This window comes from Rosa chinensis, chromosome 1 (genome assembly GCF_002994745.2).
Source record: "Rosa chinensis cultivar Old Blush chromosome 1, RchiOBHm-V2, whole genome shotgun sequence".
NCBI classification, from domain to species: Eukaryota; Viridiplantae; Streptophyta; class Magnoliopsida; order Rosales; family Rosaceae; genus Rosa; species Rosa chinensis.
The window spans coordinates 30,710,775-30,722,271 of NC_037088.1; the positions used below are offsets into that span (position 1 = coordinate 30,710,775).

Sequence of the window (11,497 nt, forward strand, 5' to 3'; positions counted from 1 at the left end):
TCAGGTAGGGATTACTATTTTTAGTTATGAGCTAAGAAATAGAAGACGGACCCAAAAGAGCGAAGAGAAGAGAAAAAGTAAGAGAGAGATGGAGGAAGCGAAGGGAGTGGTGAAGCATGTATTGTTAGCCGAGTTCAAGGAAGGAGTGACTGAGTCGGAGATTGAGCAACTCATCGGAGGCTTTGCCAACCTCGTCAATCTCATTGATCCCATGGAGTCCTTCCACTGGTACTACCCACTCTACTATTTTCCCGCACACTCAGCTTGTGATGTAGTTGATTCTGTTTTTAGCCTACTTTTGGTGATTTGGTGCTTGTTGGGATTCAAGCATCCAACTTTAGCTAAATTTGTAGTTAAATGGGGCTGAGTTTTGCAGGAAACCTAAAATTCTAGGCTTGAATCTGAAACCCAAAATGCTAGGCTTGAACCTTGATGACCCTGTTGGTATTGTCAGTTTCACTATTTTCATGTTTGGCATAAAATTGTGGGGATTATATGATTATATCCCAAATTTCCAGTTTGTATAGGTGGAATTACGACATTTTGATCAACTAGTTCATCTAACCGAAAGCTCAATCATTCACACGTACTGATCAAGTTATCTAGCTTTTCATGGAATTTTAGACATGACTGACTATATTACTTGGCGTGAGAAGTCCAGCACTTGAAACTGTTGCACAACTAAATGCACTCTCCAAGTTTTGCCAGGATTAGACAAGTTTCTGTTGATTAGCGAGTCTCAAGTATGAGCATATGTGCTTATATCATTTTATGAATGGTTTGGGATCAGGGGAAAGGACGTGAGCATTGAGAACCTGCATCAAGGTTTCACTCATATCTTTGAGTCCAGCTTTAAGAGTAATGAGGCTGTTGCGGAGTATCTAGCTCATCCTGCCCATGTTGATTTTGCAAACTTGTTCCGTCCCCATGTGGAGAAAGTCCTTGTGTTTGATTACAAACCCACTACAGTTCGTGTCTGAATCCGAAGAACAAAGGGTGCCTTTCATCCTGCTGTTGCGCGCTCTTAATGTAATTGAACTTGTTTTCTGTGAACACTTACATTTGAGTGTGTTCGAAAAGCTTTATGCAAATTGCAATAATAAAATAGATGGGCTGATATCATTCCCAGTCATTGGTTGTGTTTCAATTTCTCACTGCATTTCTTATTGATTATTTTGATGCTATTGAGTTTGTTTGATGTTTGTTATCCCTCTTACCATAACATTGGTCTAATTGAATTTACAGTATTTTGTGCAGTTTGGACTCTTGTATTCATCAAAATGCTCATTGATTTTATTCAGTCCAAATTAACTGCAAAGACATTTGCCTATTCCATTTCACATATTAAAACTTCAAAGAGGCTCATATTAAGATTTAAGATCATGACGGTGCAGCCCCACATATCAAAGATCATATATATCCTAAACCTAATACGATGCCAATTTATGGAGGATTGGAACGAGCCATGAAGCCCCATATCCTCATAAAACAATTGTAAAACCCTCTGATAACGATAATTATTTTCATTATGATTTCACCAAAATCTCAGAAAGAGCTAAAATAATACTAGAGAGAGTGGCTAAATATCATGACTAGTACTTGCTAACTGTGATGGGTCAAATATGTCCTTGAATCTGTCTTCACATGTATTAAACATTGTAGCAGCCTCAACCGCTGCAGGGCTTACATTATAGTTACCAGACCTAACCTTCTCTTTGGTCTCCTTGAGAGCAGCAATGGCTTTATTGCATGGCCAGGAACATAAGCTGTATGCATTCTTCAATTGAGGATTATTTGTTTAATTGCTTTTTCCAATTGATTATTTGCTGACTCGTCTGTGTAGCATTTGAATATGTAAAGTCTGTAGTGCTCATGGCAAGGCTGTGAAGGACGGACTTGATCACAATAGGATTAGAACTCAGAAAAGTTGAACAGAAAGAGCGACTCAGGACTCTGGTATTGGAGCAAATCAGCAAACATATATACTTATCTATGGTAAAAGCATAAGAGGATGTGGTGGTAGTCAGTACCAAGAAAGACATTAGAACAATGGAAGCTATTGAGAAAGAAGATGAAGAAGAAACCATTTTGTGATTTTGTTGTTGGCTTGAGCTGATCGAGTGGTATAATTTCATGTACTACTTAAAGGTCTTATATATTTCTTCAAGGTGCATTTGTCATGTTGGAATTTAAAGGCGTTTGAAAATACTAAATTCATTTTAATGCAGTGGAGCAGTTACTTTAATCAGTACATGGTCATATATATACTTCGCCATTTGTCTTTCGGTTCATGATCACTTGATTGTCATACACAAGGCCATATTCTTTTCCCACATTTTGTACTTCTGGGGTTTCTTCTCCACTGGTTGTCGTACACATTAAAGATCAGAACTGCTGCCAGGCGCAAAGAATCACCTATAAAAGCAATTGTCAATTTGTCATGCCCTGCATTCTGAAAGGCAGAAGTGCAGGACACTACATTTAGGACACTGATGAAGAAATGTAAACAACTGTTGTATGCACAGCATCAAAGCTCAAACTCTTGCATGAAAAGCCATGCACCTGGTTCATATAATTAAAGTATTCAGGAGTTAGAACGTATGGATCATAGTTGTTCATGACTTGGGGAAGGATAAGTCAGAAGCAAGGGAAATCTTATGCTTATAAGTCATCACATTCAAAGTGTACAATAATTTGATAATACTATAAGACGAACTGTAGTGCAAGTTAAAGAATTGCAGCAGTCAATACTTAAGTAGCATTTGATATGGGCTTGTAACATGTAACATGGTTAAATGAATTTTACTTCTTCTTCTCAACTCAGACACTTCGCTCATCAATATATACAAATGGACAACATTTCACATACAGAAGTTATCATGGAATTTGTAGAGCTTATATGATATCTGAACAGTCTAGAATTTATATATTGCAATATATAAAACTACTCGGTTCCAAGTAATACCCACAAGAGTTTACACAGAAGCAGCTGCAATTTATCTCGACAAGCCCCTCTTTTAATTTCTTTTGGTTACTAGTTGCCTAACAATAACAGCCCATGTTTGATAACAGAGGCTGGATTTCTTTATTTTGTTTGCCATTTGATACTTGAATAATGTCGAGACCTTTAAATTGCATACGCATTGCGTGTGTGACTGCTAGTATTAATTAGCAGATGCATAGGCTGCTGTGTTTATTTAATTTCTGAGCTTGTAATCGGATAATACAAGCTGATCAGGTTCTGGGATTGATTAAGGAAGCAGCTTTATTTTCTATCTTTAAGAATTTTGAGCCCTTGGTATCTTCCAAGCATTAGCAGAGTGGCCATTGGGTTTGTGCCTGGTGATTCCAGGAAGGTTGATCCATCAATCACTCTCAAGCCTTTAACACCATAAACCCTATAATTCTTGTCGACCACTGACCCCATAGTGCAACCACCATGGTAGTGGTAGAAGGTTCTGACAGTCGTCTTGCAGAGTTTCCGGAGCTCGTCTTGAGTAGGCATCGGCTTGTTTCGGTGTTCATTCGAACCCAGGAAGGAAGCGATTGATTTGGACCTTAAAGTTAGCTCAAGCAGCTGGGTCAGCGTCACACACTGTGCCAAGTCTTTCTCGCTTGATAGGTAGTTGAATGTCACTGATGGGTTTGCTCTGGGGTCGGTGCTGTTGAGTTCAAGCTTTCCTACGGAATCTGGGAAGGCAATTTTGCCAGTAACGGGAATTATTGTTTCATTGAAGCTAATAGGTAAAATTATTACATTGATTATGAATTTGAAGTCATCTGCTATACCAACAACTTTTGGAGGTTGTGGTGTACGATATTCCGGGTTGAAGTTGGCTAAGATTCCAATAGCAGCATTGTCTTGCATTCCTTCTCCAACTCCCTTTAAGTCGAGTACGAGCGGGATTTCAAAGTTGTTTAGCTGTTCTTGAGGGCCAATGCCACTTAACAACAAAATCTGAGGGCTGCCTAAAGCTCCTGCTGTTAGTATCACATCACCCCATGAACCCGAGTTATCTGGCTGCAGCTGGTTCACGTAAGCTTCATAATTCTGTTTCGAGCTGCCATCGCTCTTGATGAATCTTATACCTCGAGCTATCTTCTCATCTGTGGTACCTGCAATCATTTACATCATCAGAGACAGAGGGTTTATCTTACATATTGTTCATTAGATGCTATTTTAAAGAACTACCATGCTTACGAGTTCTGTAAAAGATGACTTTGTTTACAGTTGCATTCAAGAGAACTGTGATCTTGCTTGGATTTCCTGCCGGTAGAAGATCAGCTGATAAGTGTCTTCTTCCCTGATTATCGTACGAACTAGCACCAATCTTTGTTCCCTGAATATGCTCCAAACTAAAACCATTATAGGGGCAAATTCCAGCTTCAAGAAAGCTAGTCGCAACAACATTCGACCATGGAGTCAAATCAGGTTTAGAGATGCTTAATCTAGATTCCACCCATTCATAAGCATCCCTTACTCCCTTATTATCCCACCCGACCTTTTTCACAAAATCCTTACTTGCTCTGCTGTAAAACCCACCATTAAGAGCAGATGATCCTCCTAGCACCCGTCCTCTGAGATTGCTGACACCATCTTTCGAGACAAAACTTTGTGCAGGTGATGTATATTCATCAGTTTGGAGCAATGAGAATCCATAGTACTTTGACTCTAAGATGAAGGGGTCTCCATAAGGCGAGCCACCTCGTTCCACCAACAGCACTGAGAATTTCTCAGACAAGGTTGCAGCTAGGGGGCAGCCCGCAGTGCCTCCGCCAACAACAATGTAGTCGAAGGACCTACCGGCTACTTCTTCGACATTTGAAGTCATATAGGGGAATGTTTGCTCCGAAGAACATATAGCCAAGTGAACAAATAGAAGCAACAGATGCAATGAAAACCCCATCACCATGAATGTGATGAGCAACAGTAGAATTGTAGAAGCTTCAAGGCTGGTAAATGAAAGTGAGTTAACATATGGGGAGATGTATATATAGTTTCAGGTTCTTGACTGTTCTTCGGTGCTGGTAGCATATGATTGTTGAATAAGCATAGTTTCAAGTGCTGGTAGCATATAATTGTTGAATAAGCATAGTTTCAACTTTCAAGTGCTGTATAATTAATTGTTCAATAACCATAGTTTCAACTTTCAAGTGCTGTATAATTAATTGTTCAATAACCATAGTTTGAAGTGCTGGTATCATATAATATTGTTGAATAAGCATAGTTTCAAGTGCTGGTAGCATATAATTGTTGAATAAGCACTGTTCTTAGTCCAGTTCTTGACTGTTTTCAGTTCTCATCTTATACTCTTGCGGCGGGGCCTACCTTTGCCAATGGGGACTTGATCGTTATTTATAACTGATTCTATTTCACACCATTGTCAACAATGGTGATTAGAAATTTTAAATTAAATAATAATAATAATAATAATACAAACATGAAATCGTTTCATAAGTGAGGGATGTGCCATCAAAAGCCCACTGAGTATTCCAAGCATGTTTTAGACAAGAAGGAAGGAAGCATTATTGGCGAACCCATGATCCCCTCCACAAAAAAAAAAACTAATAATTTTGCAGCTTCAAAACTTGAAATTGACCTGCATTATCCTCATAAACTTTTGCAATTGTAATCGGAGTGTATGAAACGAGCCACCTGGTTAGACTTCCGAGCTATGCTACCAAGAAATCAATTTCCAAGAATATTTTGGATTAGACCGAAACAATGATGTTTAATATGGTCATAAATCGATGCTTGCAGACACTCTTAGTCCGAAGTCTTTTGAACGCTCTTAGTTCATTAATAGTTTGAATCCCCATGATTCTGCTTTTCAAGAATCGAACCCATGTTATAAGAAAGGTGGGATGTAGAAGAAGGGAGGTTGCAAGTCCCCGAAGAAAAAGAAGAAGAAATTAAAGTACGGAAAGCGAGAACTTTAATTATAAATACTTACTTGGTTAATTTGAAGCTTGAAACCTTGAGTCTTGAATTTTTGAACTTTTGGAAGCTTGGACAATTGTTGATTGATGAAGGTTCTTTGGATGGCTCAGTGGTGATGGTAACAAAGGATTTTGGTTGCTGCCGAGTATTGCAGGAAGGTAGGCCGAAAGCTGTTGCTGCTATTAGTTCGGAATGTGCCCGGTTCGGTGGTTGGTTGGCTGGTTGAAGGAGTTGCAGGGGCAGCGGAGACGCGCGGCTGTCTGGGAGGGTTGCAGGGGTAGGCTAGGACATGCGGTGGTGCTGCAGGGGCAGCAGGAGTGCGGCAAGGCTAGAGTGGGCTAGGTGCTACGGTATTAAGGCTAGAAGGTTTTGGGTTTTTGGGTTTTTATTTTTGTGGTTAGGGCTCGTGCTGATAACGTGTTTAAGGAAGAGAGAATTCTTGAAAGATTGATGAGAGAATTGTATATCATTATTGAGAATAGGAGCCCTATATATAGGGATTACAAAGTATATGTTCTAATGATACAAGGAAAACTATTCTGAATAGGACTAGGAATTCTAGAACATTCTCTCCTGTTACAATCATGTAACTACTAGTTTATATAGGCACACAAAACTGATTTTCCTTCAACACTGTGAACCAAAAAGTACAACATGCATAGACTCAGTCTCCAAATCATACATCACAAAGCCAACCATTTTTCAACTCTCTAATTAACTACATATACAGTATGTACCTCATCATTAGGCAGGGCGCTAGCACCAGTAATAGTAATATCCTGCTGTTTGTTTGTGCCCTTGTCAATAGTAGCGACGGAGAGTATACCATTGGCATCAATGTCAAACTTCACTTCAATTTGAGGAACCCCACGTGGTGCAAGCGGAATACCATCCAGACGGAAGCTACCAAGAGATTTGTTATCTCTAACAAATTCTCCCTCCCCTTGAAGAACATTGATCTCTACACTCGTCTGCCCATCCGCAGCCGTTGAGAATACCTCTGAATTAGAGGTAGGTAGAGTGGTGTTTCTTGGGATGATCTTTGTCATGACACCACCAAGGGTCTCCAAACCCACTGACAGTGGTATCACATCCAACAATACAATGTCGCTTACATCTCCAGCTAATACACCAGCCTAGAATCAGGCAAATAAGAGCAGCACTAGTCAGGTAACCACAATAGTAACAAAAAAACCAATAACTATGAAAGCAACACGTACTGTCTGAAGACGATAAATATACACCAGTCTAATGTTATAAATATGTAGAAAGAAATCATGACCCACCTGAACTGTAGCACCAAGGTCAACAACTTCATCAGTATTGACTGTAACATTTGGTTCCTTCCCCGTCAACTTCCTGACAAGCTCCTGAACAGCAGGTATACGTGTTGAACCACCAACAAGTATTACCTCATCTAGGTCTTTGAAGGAGAGCTTTGCATCCCTTAAGGAATTTTCAACTGGTGTTTTAACTCTTTGAGTTAAAATATAAAAGAAACATTCAATATTTGGATTGCAAAATGTCCATGGATTATACTGTTATAAAACAAGAAGAATCTGGTAAAGATAGCACTAGAAACTTATTACAACAATAGTTCATACCTATCAAGCTATTTGAGCCCAAAATAACAATTTTTCCCGACGAGGGAGACTCGAAGAAATCTTGGCCAATATCTGTGGCCCAAGCTATATATTTTCGATAAGCTCGGAATATATTGTTTAGAGGCTAAATAAAGCCTACTTGGAGGCCAAGCAATTTTGGAGCAAATCTGAATATTCTTTGATTTATTATTAATTATGAAGATATCTGATAATTAATAGTGATTTGTTTGCTTGATTGCCAAGTACCGTGCAAGGGAGCAGATTGGGTTGATCAATTAAGGAATGATACAATTACCCTTCACTAGCCTTCACAAGCAATAATTATGGCTGCCCATGCAACTAATGGCATGCACGTACAGTATATACTTCCATGCAATCATGCTTGATGGTGGAACATATATGTATGTATATGATATATATGATGTGGTGGCTCATGCATGATTTAATTAAGGAAGGGATATGGTGGACACGTGAAGCATGGCACAAGTAACAAGGGATATATATATACAATTGCACATGCATGGCAGATAGACAATTAAGGCAGGTGAACTCCTTTGTTGCATACAAAAGCCAATACGTGGCTAACATATTCACATACATATTGCATGGCAGATGGGTCAATTAAGGAGTCCCCGCGACGAGTGCTCGCGAAGATATATATGAACATATATACGTGCATATCCAAAAGCTCACGACCAAGAGGAAGATTATGTTCAGGACTCTAAGAGGCAATTAACCCTTGCCTATATTCTAGCGGCGATAGAGGATAATTATTAATTATCGCTTACGATAGATATCAAAACTATTAAGAGTTTTGATTTGATTCAGGGCTAATAACTGTGGCCTAAAATATAGTATTTCATTCCTCTTAGGACGGTGAATCTGCAGTAGCCTATATATAGAGGCTAAAGACGATACAGAAAGGCTCTCTCTCAAATCAATCAATCCCAGCGATTACAAAGCCTCCCCGGAGCAAACCTTCAACCTCGTTGAAAGCCGGTGACCGCCCGCCAGTCCTAGTCTCCTCGCGAGCCGACTGCCAGTACTACTGCCACCGATACAACCAGCAAAGCAAAGGTAACGCCCTCGCAACCCAGCGAAGCTAAAGTCACGCTTTAGCAAAACCCGTGCTTTCTCCAACTTCCCAGTGATTGCTCTGCTCAGCCTTCAACGTTGAGTATCGATACGGTGAACGTAAAGAGACCACAACCAAAGCCCTTACCCTCGTAAGGCAAGAAGTCCTTTTCCGAAAGGCAAGAAAAGAACCCTGTGAAGAGGTTGGTGCTCTCCTCGTCCACAGCGCTTGAAGAAGAAGTCAGGTCAAGGGACTACCCCAACGACTACACCCCGCGGTGCTGGCACGCCTGCGCAATCACTCGCTCAAAAGAGACAGTTTGCACACCAACTGGTTTTGGAGCCAAACATTTTGGCACGCCCAGTGGGACCAAGCTAAAGTCTTTTGTGTTCACCATCATTGGGATGCCAGAGGAAAATCTTTACCAAAGGAAATTCCTAAAGTGAAAAGATGGCCAATGTTGCCACCAATGACGACATGCACTACGACAAGAGAGGCTTTCGTTGCGAACCCTATTCCAGAGGGAGCGACCTTCGAGGAAAGGTGCGCGATTATCATGGAAAATATCGAGAACCATCGCAAGAAGATGGACGCTGATTTTGCCAGGGAAACAGCGAAGGCGAATCGGCTCACACGCGAATTGAACGAGCATATCACCCAACGGACCGAGGATACCAAGCGACAAAAGCAAGTCATGGAGGCCATCGCGAACCAAAACAAGCATACCTCATCGGAGTTCGCGACCTTACGCAAGGAAGGTCCCAGCTTGACTACTCAAATCGGTTCACAGCAAGGCGAATTGGAAAGCCAAAAATCTTCTCGCGAAGAGGTTGTTTCTGAGGTTGAATTGCCTACAGGTGGCAATAAACCTAAATGCCTCATTGATGAGTCACGGCCTTACATAGAGGCTTTGCATGGAGAAGATGGTCAACAAGATTGTCCCTCTGACAATATAATTGTCTCAGAACAAATATATGATTTTTCTACTGATCAAGCCAAATACGTGGCTATTGATCAGATGCATGGGGGGCATGATATTGTCCAGGTTCACCCCCCTAATAACCAGAAGCGGCTGTGTGATCAATTTAATTATGATGTTGCTATTGGATGTCATGACCATGCAAAGGGTCAAGAGCATGGCCTACTTGATTATCAATTAAAACATTGCTTATTCATCTGCGACCCACTTTGCAAGAATGACCATAATGATGCCTGGAAAGAAAATGGAGGCAAACAAATGTTTGATATGCCTATTTTTGCAGAGGAGATCAATTCATCAAATTTTGGTGATTCTAAATATGATCTCAACATGGAGCCAATATATGATGAGTATGATGATAATTATAATTTAATTATTGGTTCCAAAAGTCATATGCAGGAGTTCAAGTTCTTTGGAGCTCTTTATATGGAGAATTTAGACCAACAAGTGGTCGAATCCAAAAGCCAATTTGTGGCTTATTCTAGAGACACCATGTTCTATGACATGGTAGTTGGCGACAAAGCCGATCTTAGGACATCTTCATCTCCAAAACTACAATTGAAGATCATGCTTCGTCAACCAACAAAGATACTTGGGGGGCAATATCACTCCTCCTATGAGCCAAATTTCTTTCAAGTTTTTGACGCCGCGAAGTATCTTTGTTATTTTCCTGCAAGCTCTCACAAGAGATGTTTTCATGTTATAAATTTTGATACGTCGGAGCTTGGAGTGAGGCATAGATGGCCTCCCCTGTGGCCTTCTAGAGGTTAGCCAAGCGCACTGATGATAGCTTCTTTATTTGCTTCTAATTTTTAGTTTGCATCTTTCTTTTAGTTAGTTAAAAAAAAATATATATATATATATATATAGAAAAAGAAAATACAAAAAGAGAGTTATGCGGCGCATAAGCGACTGGCCGCGAGCGAAAGCAAGCGACCGCGAAGAGCGCGGGGCCGCGAGCAAATGGGCTCGAGCGACTGGCCCCGACCAAGTGACCGCGGAGGACTGGCCGCGAGCTAAGAGAGGTGGCCGCGAAGGAAATGACCGCGAAGCGAGTGCTTGCGAAGGTGTCCGCGCGACCGCGACTGTTCGTGATAAACGTTTTCGCGAACGCTTTCTAGCAAGTGTTGATCGCGTGAAGCGGAGTTCATTGATATACATCGCCTGGGTCTCGCCAGCGAGCTTCGCCAGAAATTTCCAACAAGCTATGCTCTGACTGAGGCGAATTCGATCTATGGGGCCAGCGAATGGTCTTTAATGGACAGTATGCCAGTACAGTGGCAGAAGTCGAGACAGAGACAAGAGAAAGGGAGGTTCTCAATGCCATAGCAGCTTCAGAGAGAGTTATAATCTCGTCGGCGAGGAAAGAAGCAGATTGATATCCAGGGGACTCCATATCCAAGCAAGATTAATCCACAGCTCCCACTGCCGCTGCGAGGAGTCAAGCACAATCTCCAGGAAGTAACTTTTGTTTCATTGTTTGTACACTGTCTGGTGGTAAATTAATCTCCTGTGGGTCATTCAGTTGAGTTTTCGTCCAAAATCTGCGAATCTGAAATATGCATATATGGTGTTTGATGGAATGCCTGAGAGAACCCTTTTGTGAAGATGACGTGCGCAGGCGTGGGGGGTCGAGGCAGAAACTATCATTCCTGGCTGGTGGAGTGCAAAGAACAGAGGCTTAATATTCGCCCAGCTCACGCTGGGAAGCATGTTAAGGTTTGAGCTCCTGCACTCCACCCAAATTTCACTAATCCCTAGCTCAACTTGATTCATTCCCGACATCAAAACTGGGGGGCATATATGGGGCAGAGTATTTCAAATAACTTGACTTGAAGTGTCTTAATATTACCCGGGCCAAGACTCGTGGCCCTAAAAATTGTCTGAGTTTTGTTTAC

General features: G+C 41.1%; 3 protein-coding genes across 5 annotated transcripts; 1 reads left to right on the plus strand and 2 right to left on the minus strand.

Annotated features, from left to right (window-relative positions):
* Positions 1 to 18: 18 nt before the first annotated feature.
* LOC112195917 (stress-response A/B barrel domain-containing protein HS1) lies at positions 19 to 1,159 on the plus strand. Its single transcript, XM_024336151.2, has 2 exons — positions 19 to 228; positions 791 to 1,159. The coding sequence occupies exons 1-2, from the start codon at positions 89 to 91 to the stop codon at positions 978 to 980; spliced, it is 330 nt and encodes a 109-aa protein (XP_024191919.1). The 5' UTR covers positions 19 to 88; the 3' UTR covers positions 981 to 1,159.
* A 1,691-nt stretch (positions 1,160 to 2,850) lies between these two features.
* LOC112203682 (protein HOTHEAD) lies at positions 2,851 to 4,997 on the minus strand. Of its 3 annotated transcripts, XM_024344622.2 has the most exons (3): positions 4,193 to 4,997; positions 3,790 to 4,116; positions 2,851 to 3,690 (listed from the first exon to the last, which is right to left on the minus strand). In XM_024344622.2, exons 1-3 carry the CDS (start codon positions 4,911 to 4,913, stop codon positions 3,266 to 3,268), a joined length of 1,473 nt encoding a protein of 490 aa, XP_024200390.1. In that variant the 5' UTR covers positions 4,914 to 4,997; the 3' UTR covers positions 2,851 to 3,265. The 3 variants fall into 3 exon arrangements, with proteins under 3 accessions (XP_024200390.1, XP_024200379.1, XP_024200384.1); XM_024344611.2 differs by having other exon boundaries at positions 2,851 to 4,116; XM_024344616.2 differs by having other exon boundaries at positions 2,851 to 4,116; positions 4,202 to 4,995.
* A 1,571-nt stretch (positions 4,998 to 6,568) lies between these two features.
* On the minus strand, positions 6,569 to 8,152 carry LOC112164899 (heat shock 70 kDa protein 6, chloroplastic). Its single transcript, XM_040505947.1, has 4 exons — positions 8,144 to 8,152; positions 7,228 to 7,479; positions 6,679 to 7,077; positions 6,569 to 6,574 (listed from the first exon to the last, which is right to left on the minus strand). Exons 1-4 carry the CDS (start codon positions 8,150 to 8,152, stop codon positions 6,569 to 6,571), a joined length of 666 nt encoding a protein of 221 aa, XP_040361881.1.
* Positions 8,153 to 11,497: the final 3,345 nt, after the last annotated feature.